The 17720-nt window shown below is 39.9% G+C and overlaps 1 protein-coding gene across 3 annotated transcripts in view; it reads right to left on the bottom strand.

Moving 5' to 3' along the window:
• Positions 1-9697: 9697 nt before the first annotated feature.
• Positions 9698-17720, bottom strand: part of LOC122640845 (integrin-linked protein kinase 1-like) — a 129879-nt gene continuing 121856 nt past the window's right edge. For 2 of the 3 annotated variants that reach the window (XM_043834103.1, XM_043834102.1), the window contains 2 exons: positions 16565-16676; positions 9698-10081 (listed from right to left, as the gene is read on the bottom strand). In XM_043834103.1, the coding sequence (XP_043690038.1) occupies positions 10016-10081; positions 16565-16676 (178 nt within the window). In that variant the 3' untranslated portion in view covers positions 9698-10015. The remainder of the gene's footprint in view (positions 10082-16564; positions 16677-17720) is intronic. The other variant, XM_043834104.1, reaches the window with a different exon arrangement.

The following is a 17720-nucleotide window of genomic DNA, read 5'->3' as shown; positions in this document are numbered from 1 at the left end:
TGGTGGTGGTGGTGGGCCCATAACCCACAGGTCCCAGGATCTCTACTGGCCCAGTCTCCACTACCTAGACACGGCTGTTAATATGAGTGAAGTCTTTCCTTATGCCATCAAATCCCTATGCCATGGATCTCTCTAAGCCCTCAAACCGGCTAAAGAGCTGTCCCCAGGGAGTACCATCTGCAAGAACAGCCGCAATAGACAAGGAAGAAGCACTCGCATGACCATGTGAAGGGTGTTGAGGAGGAGGAGGAGGATCTCTGTGTGCCTCTGTATGTCCTCTCTCTGTAGCATCCTCAGCATCAGTAGTCTGTACCATGTTGGTGCAGTCAGGATGACCAAGCTCTGGAGAAAAAGGTGGAAGTTCTATACCCATCTTCACTAGGGTAATCCGGTTGATTTTCGAAGACTTCACCCCCGAAGCCTCCTCATTCAATAGGTTTACACCAAATCTGGGAAATACCTTGGTGAGTAGCCTCCCCAGTAACAGATTTCCACGCCCAAGGTTATCATGCAGGTGTGCCATGGTACGCATGATGGCATCAAGAAGGCAGATCTGGTATCCTATATAGAGACAGTAAGTGGCAAGGATCTGTATTGTGGACAACTCAGTCCGGTGAGCACTCTTCTGGACTACATTGTGTCCACAAATTCTAGATAAGACACGGGCTGATGGAAGCAAGTCCAACTCAAATTTCATCCTCTCATAGAACTTGCCATTAGTGAATCTACCCATTCCTGTTCTTCATCAGCCAGGAACTCAGATGCATCAGCACTTGGAGGGCAGTACCTCCACTCCCCTTCATAAGATATCTTCTGAATATTAGCTAATCGGGCTGTGCTGAAAGAGATGGGCATGTCTTTCACATAAGAGTTGATGATGAACTCTTTTCCTTCATACCGGTAAGATTGATTGCTCAAAAGAGTCGCACCAGTCGAGGGTAGCAATGTCTCTCCGATTGTAGCACAGATAACCACCCTAGTTTCTCAAATCTTTCCTGAACCTTGAATGGGATATGGTCAACCAAAACTACATTCCTTTCTTCTTCCACTTTCAGGAAGATCCTTGGGTTGAATTCAGCTGGAACTGTAGCTGCACCTCTACCTCTCCCTCCACGGCCTTGAGCTGCAGTCATTTATGGTAAATGCTACAAATTTAAGCAGACAATTATTTAGGTAAAGTCTAGGACAGCAACAAAACTTGAGGTAAGATTGTTAAACCTGTAAGGTACTAAGGTAGGAAGCCTATCAATATGTCTAGGTAAACTAATTATATAGGAATACATTAGGAATAAATAAAATCTGTTTAGATTCTAATATAAGTATAAATAGATGCAACCACAAAAAAAAAAAGGATAGTATAAGGAGAAAAGGTAATTATATAAGAATCATAGTACATTAATATAGCATTAGATAGAACACGTGCAAAACATAGAGTAAACTTTAAAAACTTAATAAGAAAATATTAAGAACTAGGTAATCTTATGATTAACACTGTACTATGTTTAAAATGAACAAAAATAATACCTAATATTAAGATCTAACACATTCACAATGATAGATAAGAATCAACAATGTACCTTAGCTAAAACCTAAGATGAAAGGAAAAAAATATAAGAAATGCATAAAGTTCAACAAAAAATCAAAGAAATACGTGTTAATGGAGTAAAAGAGTAACTATTTACCTAAAATCTAGGAAAAATGCTGAGCCATAGTTAGGTTTTGAGAAGAAGAACAAAAAAATGTACAAAAGTTCTAAGTTTAGAACACTTACTTTAGATGTGGAGGAGTAGATCTTATGATTTAAGCTCTTATTAGTGTTATAGGAACCCTAGAATAACCTTAGGAGAAGTTAGAAAGTGTTAGTGAAGAGAAAGAAATGAAGTTTGATGTGTTTTGAGTGGGTTTTATAAAGCATGTTTTGCCTGGCGGACGATCCGGCTGGATTGGTGTCTGAATCCGGGACAGTTTAGGTCTGAATCTGGGATACCCAAATTCCTTATTAAGCTACTGACTCCACTCCCGGATGCATCCGGATCATTTTTCTACACATCCGCCCCAATTAGACTTTGCATCCGGCCCACCCAAATGCTTTTAAAAATAAAATAAATAAATAGAACCTGTGTTACATCAAAATAATGAAATATATAGAAAATAAAATAAGATTAATCATGCATATTGTATATAAATATTATATATATATATATATATATATATATATATATATATATATATATATATATATGTATGTATGTATTAAAAGTATATATATTAATGTAGTAAGTGTGAATAGAGAAAGAAACTAAATACATTATGACACTAAGATGTGCATTCTTGTGTTATCATAATTAATAATGAATATAGTGTATGATTTGGTTGCTTATGTAATTGTAATATATGTAAAGTACTATATGATGCTAATGTTTCTTTTTAGGAACTCACCATGATAGCTTGTCATGCCTTTACATCTCAATAACGAGTTATATATTGAGTATCTAGAGTAAGTAAGCAAAAAAATAAAAGACCTAGGAATGCTAGTTTAGGCATCCAGTCAAACGTCTTATAGGCATTAAAATAACAAGCCCTTCTTAAAATTTTTGAATTCCTTCACTTTAAACATAATGCAATAAAAGCCAAGAACAATTGAAAACAAAAAATTGAAGGATGTGGCAAAACTTTGTTCAACAATAGGTATGAGTGGAGTAATGGATCCCCAAATGTCCCCTCCGTTGTTGGGAGTGAGCAATAGGGATTCCATCAATATTCCAATTCATCCTACAATTGAGTTAGGTATTGCATAACCAGAAGGGAAAGTCTTCATAATGGAAAACCCTATAAGCAAGAATTATACATACCTATACACTACAACCTAAACCCTAAAAATATTGATAAAATATAATAATCGAATTATATGAAAATATAATGAACATAATAGAATTTAGATAAAAGAAGAACAGAAATGAACACTAAAGAATAAGAAGAACAAAAATAATGACGACAATAATAATAATAATAATAATAATAATAATAATGAGAATATTTTTCTTGTATTTTTAGGTTTAGGTACTTTGTCGATATGGTGACTGAGCCTTGTAATGAATTGTTCCCAAGTTACCTTAGATACTCTAGGACCCCTCCTCTTGTATATTCTTGTGTGTTTAGGAAAAGAATAGGAGAGTTTTGGAAAAGAGGATAATGTCTTTGGTCGATTTAGAATATTGTTTGACCCGAAACAGGTCAACAAAAGCCATCGACCTGTAGATTGTACGATACCCAAAACAGCAAACGACTTAAGGATGTAAGTCATGATGCTGTTGAAGTAACCTCAACTGTTCGGATTGCTAGGTGCATCAATTTCGAGGATGAAATTCTTATAAGGTTGGGAGAATGTAAAACCCGGTCAAATTTCATAATAAATTTGAACTTTTGGAATCTGTGTGATTTCAAGTTCTGGTTCAACTTTGCCCATACTAGCCTCTAAGTTGTGGGCCGTCTTGATTAAGAAATTCAGACCTATCTCATGACTCGTCTTTAAAGGCATTCCGATCAGCCAACCACCGTGGCCTTAACTGAGTCTGAGGTGTCTAACGGAAGACAACACATAAGCTTGGCATGCTGGATTGATGGCCTGCGAAGCCTCTCTCTGTCTTAGGCCGAATCCCAGGTAAGAATCCCATTTTATATGTATATATGTTGTATTTTTAATTAATTAGTGTATTAGGGGCAGAATAATAATTTTTATCATGTGGGACCCTACACCAGAGCTACCTGTGTTGGATCTGCTGGCTGGACAGGCTGCAGGACCTCCCCCTTAATTAAACTCAATGTAAGTATAATTTAAAATATATTTATATAACATTTTGTATGACCAAATAAGGTTAGAAGGGTATTTTAGTAAAATTGCCTTTGTGGGACCCAATTCCCAGTGGAGAATGTAATTCGGACAATTACCCGTATCCGGATCATCCCGATGTCGCATGACATCATTCCAGAGTGAATAAGGTAATAAATATAAAAGAATCAATTTTAGAAATAATTTATGACCAAAAGACGGTTCTACCCCTTAGTGGTTAAGTATCCTATATATATATATATATAACTTCTCTTATACTATTTACAAATCACTTTACCACTTTACAAAGTTAGAGAAAACTGAAAATTCGTTCCAGCTTAGGAGAGAAAGAAAGAAAGAGGAAAAGAGAAGAGAAGAGGAGAGAAATTGGGGCTGCTCTTGAAAGCTTAGCTCCCTCATCTGATTTTGGACTTGAAACCTCCATTGCAAGGTTGCCATCGTCCCTTCTTGCTGCTGATTTTAGGTAAGCTCTGAGAATCCCTATTGTTTCCATCTCCTCCTCTAAATTTGATCTAATTTCAGCGTAGACTATGCCTAAATAGATTTCTTCCATTAAAGCTTTTAATCCAAGCTTAAATAGTGGAAGTTCCACCTAATTTCTTATTGTTTAGTATTGTTTAGGTTCAGCTGTGCCTGAATCTTCATGGCTGTACCTCTAATCAGCCCAATTGCTATTTCTAATGGCAAACCATAAACCCTAAGTCAACTAATTTAGGTTTAAATTATGAAATCCCTAAATTAAGAAGCCAAATATGAAATTAAACATCCAAAATAGATTGACCCACCTTGAATTAACGTTAAAACTCCTAATTTGGGCCATACATGCAAAGGTCTGGCCAATTGAAGCAAAACCCCCAAATTTGGACACTGACCCGGATGCTGTTGCAGGCCCAGGGGCGGTTGACCGGCTCCCTGGAAGTCTGCATCCGGCTCCCCTATTTTTGTGCCCTTATGACCTATACCCCTTGGGACTTGACCTTGGACCATCCCAGAACCTATTGCATGGTGTTTGGTATATTGTTTAGGGCTGTTTCTACTGTTTTCTAGTCGGTTTGTTGGATTGTTGGTGGGTAACTGACCTAGAATTTCTTCTATAACTAATCTATAATATTCTTGTCTCATATTTAGGACTGTCTTGGTCTGTTCTTCCTTGCCTATTGGAGTTTATTCACCTAAGCTAGCTACAACTATATGTAAGGGGATTCGACCTTAATTTCCTGCGTGTTTATCACATTAATTTCAACTTTATGCTGAATGCCATGCTCATGCATCATTACCTCTATACCTGGAGCATGTAGTTTTCTAGCTTTTATTTAATGCATTAGACTGCATGTAAAATAGGTTGCACAAAGACATATTGCATTGCATTTGCATTGATTATTTATATGATGTGAATTTATGATGATGGAATTCGGTAATTTATAACTTAGATCATGCTTGCTTCATCATGTTTAGACTGCACTGGGCTAAGTTGATATTCATTACCCAGTACTGCGCCCCTTACCAACAGGGAGAAAGGTGTTGGACAACCCGTGGCAGAGACCGATGTGTTAGTTCCGGGATGCCATCTTCTGCCCCATGTTAGCAGGTCCCTAATTCTGCTGTGGGAATAAACAGGCAGGGTTGGTCATTTGGGGGTCTATCGGGATCCGATGTGTTAGTTTCAGAACTGGCGGGTCCTCACCGTGGTAGAATGGTTTCGCTCGAGTGACCGAAGGGTTAGTTCCAGGACCGAGTTAGCATCTACCACTAGTAGTAATACTTATACCCCATGAGACTTAGTATCTGTGCTAGGAACATGTTAGTTTAACACATGCATCATGGATTTATTGTGTTTGTATGCTTGTACCCCCCTTACTAGGCTCAGTTGAGAGCTCACCCCTGTGGATATCCTTATTTTTCAGGTGATTTAGTTACTTCTAATGTTGGATTTGCGGCGCTGGAGTTTGAAGTGCATGATGCTTCGTGTGCACGTGATGATTGGGCAACCTCCTGATCTTGGCCTGATAGTCCAGGCTACCTCCCCACTCTTTTATGCTTTATAAATGCTTTATATAGTTATAGAATAGTTTCTTGTATACTTTTACTCTGTGCTACCTTTGAGAACTGTATCGTTGTATCACAAGCCTTATCATTTATATAAATGAAATATCATTTAGACTTCTCTTACTAATGATGTTATCTCTATTAATTAAATTGTTTCCGCTGCCTCTGATTACTGTATCTGTGAGCAATGATTGTGAATAGGGTACTGCACTTGTGATCCTTGGGGATTGGTTGGATGTCAGAGATATCCCACCACACTTGGCCCTTAATAACCGGGCCTGGATGTGACAAAACTCACTGCTCCCTCTGGGCAGATGGTGACTGATGGAGGGAGCTCCAACGTGGCTTGTATCTTCACATAGATACGGGCAAAAGAAAGGTGGGCTTTCGAGAGAGTGATACAATCAAAATACAAGGGAATGCCTAGAGCACTGCCAATCAAACTCAGGCCTGAAGGGGTCCAGAGGTGGAATGGGAGGGCTGGGAGGCACACCCAGATTGGGATCGACTTCACTTCCATCTTCTTCAAAGGCAAATTCGTGTTCCACGGTCTGACAATCAGGGGACTTCTCGCCAGGGACCAAGGTCCCTCCTCCAAGACCTTCAACTTTTCTTGTTCATTTCCAAATTGAAAGATAAGATACCCAGTATCTAGAGCTTTGATATCGACGTGCCCGGCTAAACTCCACAACTTTGGAAGAGAAGATCGGATGTACTCGAAAGCAGATCTTCGAACAACAAAAAATCCAACTACAGTCTTGTTCCACAGGTGGAGCTCCTCATTCATGATGCTAGTTGGGCATTGGACGGTGGGTTTCCCTTCCACAACTACTGCCGGCGAGAAATGGAGTTGAAAAAAAGCCTTTTAGAGAATGCGCTGCAGAACCAAACAGTGATGACCAGGAACGAATAGCATTGTTAATAGGTGTTGGCGCCAATGCCTCCCCCTTCTCCCCCAGCAAACAAACATCCTCATCTGGAGCACATCCAAAAAGACTCTTCTCACCTGAAACCCCAGCTCCTATGGGGTCTCCTGTCTCCTCTTACCCTACGATAGGAGTAACCAGCAATGCTTTGCCACCTCCCTTGACCTCGCTGTGGGGACAGAGAGGAACCACCATGGAGGAAAACTCAAAAACTGGAACTGGGATGGATTCAATTGATCCTTGCCAAACTCGAACGACATTATGATTAGTCTTGAACTCATCACCATTGTTCATAGGCTTGATGCTGATTCTTGAAAAACCCAAGAAGAGAAAGGGAAAGATTGAGAGAACCCTTTGTTTTTTTCCCTTGCAGGGACAGAGGTATTCAGGAGCGTTCTTACATGTGTTTCTTTTCTTGGTGCAAGAAGCTCTTTTTAAAGCCATTACTTGACTGAAAATTAATGTGTTTCTTCCAAAGTCATGGCCAGATTAAATAGCTTGAAGGAAGACGTGAACCAGAGTTTTCAGAGAATGGCCAAGGGCTTTACTGTTTTGGAAAAACTATGTTTTCCTAGGAATGGTGGTGACCCAATCGTTGCCCTTGTATGCAGTGCTCACATCATAGCTGGAGAACTTCAAATTAGGAACTTGACATTGCAATCTGATACAGACATGCCATTGAGGCTGGTCTTGTTTGTGCCCATTTTTTTTCTTTTGTCAGCAAAATGTACGCCTTGGTTGATTGAGGAAAAATCCAACCGGTTGTAGTCTTGTAGATATTCGTTTCCTTTATCAAGCTTGTCATTGGAAATTGTTTTATTTTTTTCTTTCATACAAGGTTGGAGAAATGCAAAAGAGGTCTATTGAATTTTTGAATTTTGAATCATAAGGCCCGAATTTACAACTAGGTTTTGCCACAATGGTCATTAATGACTATAAATGTCTACCCACCTATTTATGAATGTCCAATAATATCCCCCAACTGTGCGATACCCTCCCCCGACCACATCCAAATATTTAGAATTCTAAGGCTCTCTAATTACCTATGCACTATGTGTGGGTTTCAATGGGGTAGCTATGATGTGTTTTCAAAAACTATTTCAAATTCATCAAATTTTGTGATATCTAACAAAATCATCAAATTTTGGGATATATAAAAAAAATTGGATCTCCATATGATTCTCTAAAATTGAAATTTTATGCATTGAGATAAGCTGTCTTCTTTTGAATTTCAGAATTTTAGTGTATGTTTTTTAAATTTTTTTAAAATAAATTATTAAGAAAAAGCCTTAATAAGTACAAATTAGTAAAGTGGATTGGATTACAAATTTTAAAAAATTTTACATTGATTTTACATCAATTTTACAGACAACCAAACAACTTGGCTAAATTAATTTCACTTCACTTTTGTTACAACCAAACAACTTAGAAGGAAGAAAATATTCCTTTCATTTCCCTTCCCTTTCCCATTTTCCTTGCAACCAAATGGAGCCTACAGAAAAAAAGTGAAAGCAACGGCGATTGTTCTCTGTAGTTCATTCAAATGGAGGAACAGAAAACGACACCAAATGGAGGGGCAGCGGGGGATTCTATTAAACAATGGGAGGTCAATTCGAAGGGAGGGGCAGTAGCTGAGTAATAGCAGCAACGGTTGAAGGAGGGGCAGCAGCAATGGCTAAGGGAGGAGTAGTGATGGAATAGCAACATAAGCAACGGTGTAGGGAGGTGGATAGGTGGAATGTTGTGTTCCAAACTTTCAGCCGACAGTAATGAGATCAATGGAGGGAGGGGAGAAAGGGGGAAGAGAGTTACTCGACTACACTTAGGGGTGTCAATTGAGCACCAAAACCAGAAACCAGACTGGCACCGACACATAAAAAACCTAAACCGACCCACCCAACAGCTTATTGGGCCGGTTCTGGATCTATCGATAAGTTATTGGCCTTGTTCGAGATTTGTCAATTAAATTATGGGTCTCCTAACGGGTCCAGAACCGATAGACTGAATCGTTGGAGCCAGAACTGGTGGAACCTAAATAAATACACATCCTAACCCTATATATTATATAACTTTTAAGACTTAAGGTCATGAGAGCTAACGTCAAGCCCTTTATTTTTTTAGTTTTTCAATTTTGACGGGTATCACATATCTCATATACTATATGCCAAAGATTCAACTGTGAATTGAAACGTCCATTTGAGAATTCTAACTTCAAAACTTGACTTAAAAGTAATCCAATTTATAAGGTGATGGTGTTCTTACTTATTACTCGAATATAAAACAAGAGACACCATGGAAGAGTTTTGTGATCTGAAAAATGATCGAACATTGCATATCTTATGTGATTGAAATTAGTATTTTATATTATAATATTATTCAATATATGTAGCATTCTACCAATATATATATGTAGCATGTGTTAAGGATTTATTTTTTTTTTTAAATTTGGACTGCTTGTAATCGATTAGCTTATTGGTCCGGTTCTGATCCTGACACATTGGGGCTGGAACCGTTAAAAAACGAGACCAATAGACCAAAACCGGACCAATTGACACCCTAAACTACACTCGAGCGATTCTCTTGTGACTCGGAAAAACTCCAAGTCAATTGAAATTCATGGTGACTCAATCCGAGTCATGTCTTTTTATACCTGGGCGAGTCTACTTGACTCTTGACTAGGATTCCCAATTGTTTGACTCAACGCGGGTTACTCTCCCGAGTCAAAACCTGGTTTTCCAACTATGGTATCAAGTTCAAGTGAAGACGAGCTAGCTTTATAACCAGTGTTATCATCCAGTCTAATTACCCCACTGAATTTTACTGACACGAGAATCATCTATTGAAGTGGAAATTCACTAATTCAGCATGTAGCAAGTAAACTCATACATCAAGCTTCTACATAATGTGCATTAAGATTCACAGCATATTTTAGTGTCACGTACGTATGCAAGTCTGTTGTTCTCAGCTCAAAAATAGAAAGGGGGAGCCAACATGTCGGTGGAATTACACTTCCAACGATTAAGATTGTGTCGTGAGAATAAATAACAATTTGATCCAGATATCTTGAATCTTCACCAAGACAAGGATGAAAAGGAAAAATTGCAGGGGAAATTTTGTACAAGTATGCTTCCAACCAGAACATGTGCAGCTATTTATTCAGTCAATGGTGGAACGAGACAATTGGCTGCCTAAATTAGAACTCTCTCTTCAATATGGCCTCAAGGTTCTGGAAGCATCTCAGAGGTCTAATAACTATAACCTGTAAATTGTACAAAGAGAACAAAAAAGAAAATCTTAGCAACTAACAAAATCAGAATAGAACACATGACTGAACCAAAGAGCAAAAAACAATCTTTTATCAATACATGTACTCTATAAGTCGTTCATATATCTAATAGAAAAAAAGGAAAAAGACCTGTGTCCGGCTCGCTCTTCCCCATATGAAAAGACACCTGTCCCCCCTTATTTTGAAGAGGAGAGAGATATACACATGGGAGTGCTGGAGTAAGCCACACTCCCAGACAGAAAACTGCTTCCCTAGAAAAAAATATGATATGTTCCTAAACTATTATATCATGCAAGTGTCCCAATCTCGAAGACCATGCACTATCACCAAACAATTTTTTCTTGGGTTATCATACCAAACAATCCAATAAAGGAAAAAGCTCAAATGAGTCAGACCAGGTGGGATGGAGGGGTATACAATTGTATGCTATTGAGGGTAAACGCTTGTTCCAGGTTGGGACCAAGTTTTTAAAAATCCAGACCCAGCCAGAAGCCCCAAATCCGCAGCCTTGGCCTGAGGTTGGCTCAGGATATGCTAACCCTAGCCCAGTCTGTATGGTCTCATCTAAGTCTCAAGCCAGGCCAAGCCTGAGTGCCCAAGATATGAGAAGAACCACAAGCACTAACAAAACTCCCTTCGAAAAAAATCAATCTATACCAATCTTCTTAATCCTGGTAATATCTAACTGTTAAAATTCGTGAATACTGGCTTAGTCAGTGTGACTGCAGCCATTCTTTATTTATAATATGAGAAGGAACACTCTGGAATTGGTACAAGGACAATATTACCCGTATGACAGTTTTACCCTTGAACCCATATTATAACACTCCCCCTCAAGTTGGTGCATACATATCAAATATGCCCAACTTGCTAATAACAAAACAAAACAACTTACTACTAATTCCCTTAGTAAGAACATCGGCTAGTTGTTCACTAGACTGAACAAATGGAATAACAATTAATCATTGCTCCAACTTTTCCTCGATAAATTGCTAGTCAATCTCAACATGTGTGGTACGATCATGTTGGACTGGGTTATGGTCAATATTGATTGCTGACTTGCTGTCATAGTAGAGCCACAAGGAAAGATCAACCACCATACCCAGATCTTCAAGAAGCCCCTTGAGCCAGAGAAGTTCACAGATACCTTTTGCCATAGCCCTAAATTCAGCTTCAGCACTGGACCGAGCAACCACTACTTTTATCTTGCTCCAGTTAGTTAAATTTCCTCCAACAAAGGTACAATATCCAGATGTTGATCTTCTATCATCAGGACTGCCTGCCCAATCTGCATCAGTGTCGGCTTCTACCTAAAGATGACTGTGGAAAATATAAGATTCCTTTTTCAGGAGAAGACTTCAGGTACCTTAGAATTTTGTATGCTGCCTCTAAGTGAGAAGAATGAGGGTCATGCATAAACTGACTCACGACAATCACTGCAAATGCAATGTCAGGTCGGGTATGGGAAAGATATATCAACCGACCAACTAATCTTTGATAACTACCCTTATCCACCGGGTCACCGTCCTTACTCTTCAAGTGTGTGTTGGGCTCCAGAGGGGTATCAGCAGGTTTACACCCAAGCATCCCTGTATCACTCAAAACGTCAAGAGTATATTTTCTCTGGGAAAGAGATATATCCTTGGCTGAATAGGCAACCTCTATTCCCAAGAAAAATCATAATCGATCCAAATATTTGACTTCAAATTCTGTGCCCAGATAAGTCTTCAACTTCTGAATTTCTTGTGCATCACTTCCTGTGATCACTATGTCACCCACATAGATGATCAGAATTGTGATATACTGTCCCACCCTTTTAACAAACAACTTGTGGTCAACATTGCTTTGCTTGTAGCTATTAGTAATCCTGGCTTTATGGAAGCGACCAAACTAAGCCCTTGGTGATTGTTTTAGGCCATATAAGGCCTTCTTCAACTTGCACACTTTTTCCTGGGTATTTGGAGTAGCAAAACCCGGAGGTATCTCCATATAAACATCTTCTTCCAATTCTCCATGCAAGAAGGCATTCTTGATTGTTGGAGATCCCAGCCTTGATTTACATAACAAGAAATAATCACTCTTACAGTGTTCATCTTTGCCACAGGGTCAAAGGTCTCTTGGTAGTCGATTCCATGGGTTTGGGTGAACCCTCTCGCAACCAACCTTACCTTGTATCTCTCTATTGACCCATTTGATTTGTGCTTCACCCCAAAGACCCATTTGCAACCAACGGATTTCTTTCTTGGTGGAAGGACCTTCAAATACCAGGTTTTATTTTTCTCCAGGGCATACATTTCTTCACTCATTGCCTCCTTCCATTTTTGTTCGGCTATTGCTTCCTACCAATTGTTAGGAATAGAAATGGAGGATAACGAAGAAACAAAAGCATAGAATGAAGGAGTTAGAGAATTATAACAAACGAAATTGGAAATTGGGTGGTGAGTACAACTCCGCTTACGTTTTCGAATAGCAATGGGTAAATCAAGACTAGGATCAGGAATAGGCTTACCAGAGTGATGACTAGGAGCAGGATTGGAGCAGGTACTGATTGTGTGGGAGCAGTGGTGGTGGTCACTTTGTGCCAAGTTCCACGAGGAGGGAAGTATGTTCCATGAGAGAACGTCTTCAACTTTTTTACTCTCCAGACTCTCTTTTAATTCTCCACACTCCCCCTGGACTATAGGCTGCCCATTCTGTCCTTGCTTTTGTTCCTGACTAATAATCCCATCCTCTAGTTCCACAGACACATCCTCCATGGTCTGAACATTTACATCAAGGGGAGCAATCAAAGGTACATCTTTATCACTTGGGATCCCCCCCTAAAGAGGTACCTATGGTGCAAAAATGCAAAATAGGATTCAGACACCCGAAAGACTATATCCATGGTCACAAACAATTTCCTAGTAGGAGGATGGTAGCACTTATACCCTTTGTGGGTAGCTGAATATCCAAGAAAAATACATCGAAGACCTTTGGGGTCAAATTTCCCATGAGAATGGTGGTTTCGGGCGAAGACTACACAACCAAAGAGTTTTGGAGGGACAACAAACGTCGATGATCCCAATAAAACATCCAAAGGCCAGCGACCAGCTAAGACACGTGAAGGAAGCCGATTGATCAGGTATGTGGCGGCAAGAATGGCATCACCCCAGAAACGGGGAGGAACAATCATGGCAAACATCCAACAAGTGTTTGTTCTTTCGTTCAGCCACGTCATTTTGAGCCGGAGTATCGACGCATGATGTCTGCTGTATAATACCATGAGAGTCCAAATAGTTGCGAAGAGCCCCATCCATGTATTCCTTGTCGTTGTCAGACCGTAAAATTCACCTTTGCATCAAATTGAGTTTGAACCATCTTGTGAAATAGAAGGAAACTGGGGAAAGAGAGTGATCAGTAGGCTGCTCTTCAGTAGATGCCTGGTTTGCCCGGGCATTGTTGGAACGATTTGATCCACCCTTCCCACACCCATGGGTATTTGCAGGGCGTCCATGTCCAACATCGGTCCATGGTATGCCATTCCTTCCTACAGTGATCACATTTAATAGGAGGGCGATCACCAAGCACATGATCACCACCAGTACTGCGGGAAAAGTTCCCATGGGAAGTAGTCTGAGACCCAAAAGGAGAGCCAATCTCTCTTGAGTGATGGGATTAACCATAGCTGTTCGACAACTATCTTCCGCCGCAAGAATCACATAAATTTGCTCAAGAGTGGGTAGAGGATCACGATTCAATATAGTTGTCTTGATCTGATCAAACTCAATATTGAGACCAGCCAGAAAATAAAAAAACTGTAAGCCATCTTCTCACTTCCGGAAAGTTGTGGCATCAACATCACAGGTTGCAGTGAAGGTCCCCAAAAAATCCAATTGTTTGAGTCTGAATATTGAGCCATGGCACATGCAACTTCTGAATTGGTTTGGCTGAAACTGTTGTTGATTGAGCTCCGGTTTGAGGATCCCTCACCAATGCAACTATAGTGTGATAACCAGGCAGCAATACATATTGCCTCAAACCCAGTGTTTCACGAAAGGACCAAACATATTGAGGTAGATTGTCACTTTGTTCGAGAAAAACTTTAGCAGGGAGTGATCTCTACAAAGCATGTCAAGACAGGAGAGCAACTTGCAGACATTTTTACTAAGTCATTAAGAAGTGGGAGGGTTGATTATATTTGTAACAAGTTGGGCATGATTGATATATATGCTCCAGCTTGAGGGGGAGTGTTGGGAGGGTGAATATTCCCTCTTGGGATTAGCGTCAGGCTCTTGGCGCTAATCCCGAGAGATTTCCTCTCTCTTCTTATTTTATTTTCTTATTTCCCGTTTTACCCCTACTTTTGTAATCCCCAAAACCCTTTTTATAAAAGAGAATATCAAGCCTCTCTCTTCTTAACAAGAGAGCTGCTCTTTGGCTCCCTTTCCTTCCTCCTTCTCTTCCTCTTCACTTCTTCCATCTCTTTACTTTCATTTACAAAAACCAAACCTATTTTTGAACAAGGACTGCATTGGGGGGGGGGGGGGGGAGAGGATTGTTAACTTTGAACAGGAAACCGCAACGTGAAATCGTTTCAATTGTATTGCATTATGAATATAGATAATCAATGGGAATTTCCAACCCTAACCCAAGCCCAGAATTTTCAGAAGGTCTCAGGTAAGTTTGGGTTTTCAGGCTGAGCTTGCCATATTTACGGACGGGGGATTGGGGTGGGGGGGGGGGGTTAACTTCATCAGGTTTTCTCAGAGACTGCAGTTATCTACAAGGTTCAAGGGACCAGAATTGGGGCTGGAATGGTCTACAGCGATTCTGATTCGGACACTTCGGGATCAGCTTGGATCCATCCCCTCTCCTGCATTCCCTCTCCGGCTCCCTCTCCCCTGCCCTTGCAACTCCCCCCTCCTCCCCTACAAGTCTCCTTCCTCCACCTGACCCAGAGAATCCACCATCTCTCTCTCTCTCTCTGAACCCCATTCCAACTCATCCGTGCTCTGATCACTGGGACCATCGGTACAGTCAAGCTTCTCTATTGCTGAACAGTCTGCCTTATTGTGGACATGGATATCCAGAACGTATTCCCTCTCCCTCATCCCTGCAACGCAGATACCCAAAGTACATTTCTGGAATGGTCTACAGCGATTCTGATTTGGACACTGCGGGATCAGCTTGGATCCACCCCCTCTCCTGCGTTCCCTCTCCGGCTCCCTCTCCCCTGCCCTTGCAACTCCCCCCTCCTCCCCTACAAGTCTCCCTCCACCACCTGATCCAGAGAATCCACCATCTCTCTCCCTCTCTCTCTGAACCCCATTCCAACTCATCCGTGCTCTGATCACTGGGACCATCGGTACAGTCAAGCTTCTCTATTGCTGAACAGTCTGCCTTATTGAGGACATGGATATCCAGAATGTATTCCCTCTGCCTCATCCCTGCAACGCAGATACCCAAAGTACATTTCTGCAATTTGACTTCTCATACTCAAATCTCTCTTATCATCAATATGTTCAATTTCTTTCCCTTTTCTCTCTTCCATTCCTCCCCTCAATCTCTGCAGGTGAAATGGGGCAGCTTGAGCATCTCCTGAGGTCCCAGGAACCTGGTATTAAAGTATAGGTATCTTAATTCTCTTCCCATGTATCTGATATGGGATTGATCTCTTACTCCCGCATTTTCTCTTCAATTGCTTCAATAATGGACATCCATAAAACCAATTCGTTCCATGGTAGTCTTCTGATAAGCATTGACAAACTGCCTCATATGCATCGGTGAGAGAACCAACCAGAGATCCTCCTCAGAATCCATGGCCCTTTCGAAACATCTGTCTCCAGCAAGTCAATCTCATCAGACAACAGTCATTAGCAGACAAAGCTTCATGTGATCTGAATCAGTCTCAAATCTGGATTGAGGATCTTCGATTTCGATTCGAATTAAACGGATTTTTTAATCATGCTTACCTAGCCTAGCCTGTTCCATCCCTCTTATACTGTAACAAACAAGGATACATTTAATTCCACCAGGATCAATAAAGAATCCCATATCAATTTGGTCATGAGTCTCATGACAGATTCAATGACTATTTGTCATAAGTGGAGTCCGTCATGACTGGCTATGCGGGTAAACATGATGGTCCATGTGGTAGAAGGCCCCACAAACATCTCAATGGTTAACTTTCAGAGCAAAATTAGTGGAAACTCAGTGAGAGTAAATCACAAAATAACATAGCATTATTACGATTTTTTGAATATTTAAAACTAATTTTACTGTGTTAATTTCAAGATAAATTTTGACCAGTGAAATGGGAGTGGGATCCTCAATTACCCACCACGCCCATCCAAGTCTTGCTACACACCAAACATGTCCATGTGAAAGATCAAACGTCACTAATGGCCATGATTAATATTTACTCGTAAGTCAGTAACAACATTATATAGAATAAGCAAGGGTGTTGCAAGTACACACCTTCCACCGATTCTTATGAATATGATGGTTATTAATAGCCTCCAGCCTAGTGATTATTACTCTGAAAGTTGGTCTCTTGACTGGGTTCTCACTCCAGCATTCCTCAATTAACCTGAAAAATAATAAAACATTTAGCCACCCAAAAAAAAAAAAAAAAAAAAAACTGGGATTATGTAAGGAAAGAAATGGCAATTATCAGCAAATAAGCTGAAGGTAATGAAAATTAGACAAGCTAAACATCAGAAAAAATTGAAAAGTCTTAAAAAACAATACAAGAACCAACATGGATAAGCCCATAATATGACCTTGAGCACATAAAAAAAATTGGGAAAATTTCTTGTACCCCCCCCTGGTACTTGCGAATCTCATATCACCCCCACGATTTGAAAACACTACAACCACACCCCTGGAAGTAACAGTGTTAACTTAAAACTTCAAAAAGTGAAAAAGAAAAGAAAAAGACCCTTTTAACCCTCTTATATCCCTCCATATAACCCATCTAATTGATGATTCTATCCTTACTTCTTCTTCTTCTTCCTCCTTAGAATACCACCGCCACCCATCCTCTGCAAAACTGTAAACCCACATCCAAGGTTTAAAGTATCGGTATCGTGTATCGTATCAGAAGAGTGATTTTAAGAGACGTATCGTATTGTATCGTACTGTATCGGGGATACGTATCGTACGCTACAGATACGCATGGAAATGGTCAAGATAGACATGGAAATACACTTTTGGCGCTAAAAACAATATCAATAAGCAATATATAACATGTATAATGCATAAACACTAAAATGAAGAACAACATATAACGAGACAAGAGAATTTCATCGACTTGAGTATAAATCCTTGCAAATGATCAAGTTTCATGGATCAACAAACTTAGTTTTATCTAAATCTATCGATTTATAGCAAAAAATAGGACTAAAAACCAGGATTTAAACACAAAGATCAAGTTTTTCTGAAACCTACCTTTTTCTGTGAAATCTCTTTTTCCTATGAAATCTCTAGCAATCTCTGGTCTCAAAAACAAAATTATAGTTTGATAGTCACATGGGCCTTTAATGGCCGTATCAACGTGTATCGGTATTTATCGAGCTGTATCGATATGTATTGAGCTGTATCGGTCAGTATTGAGACGTATCAGCCGATACAC

The sequence above is a fragment of the Telopea speciosissima genome, chromosome 9 (assembly GCF_018873765.1).
Source record: "Telopea speciosissima isolate NSW1024214 ecotype Mountain lineage chromosome 9, Tspe_v1, whole genome shotgun sequence".
Taxonomy (NCBI): Eukaryota; Viridiplantae; Streptophyta; class Magnoliopsida; order Proteales; family Proteaceae; genus Telopea; species Telopea speciosissima.
The sequence above is the reverse complement of the archived record's forward strand: the minus strand, read 5'-3'. Positions and strand labels throughout refer to the sequence as shown.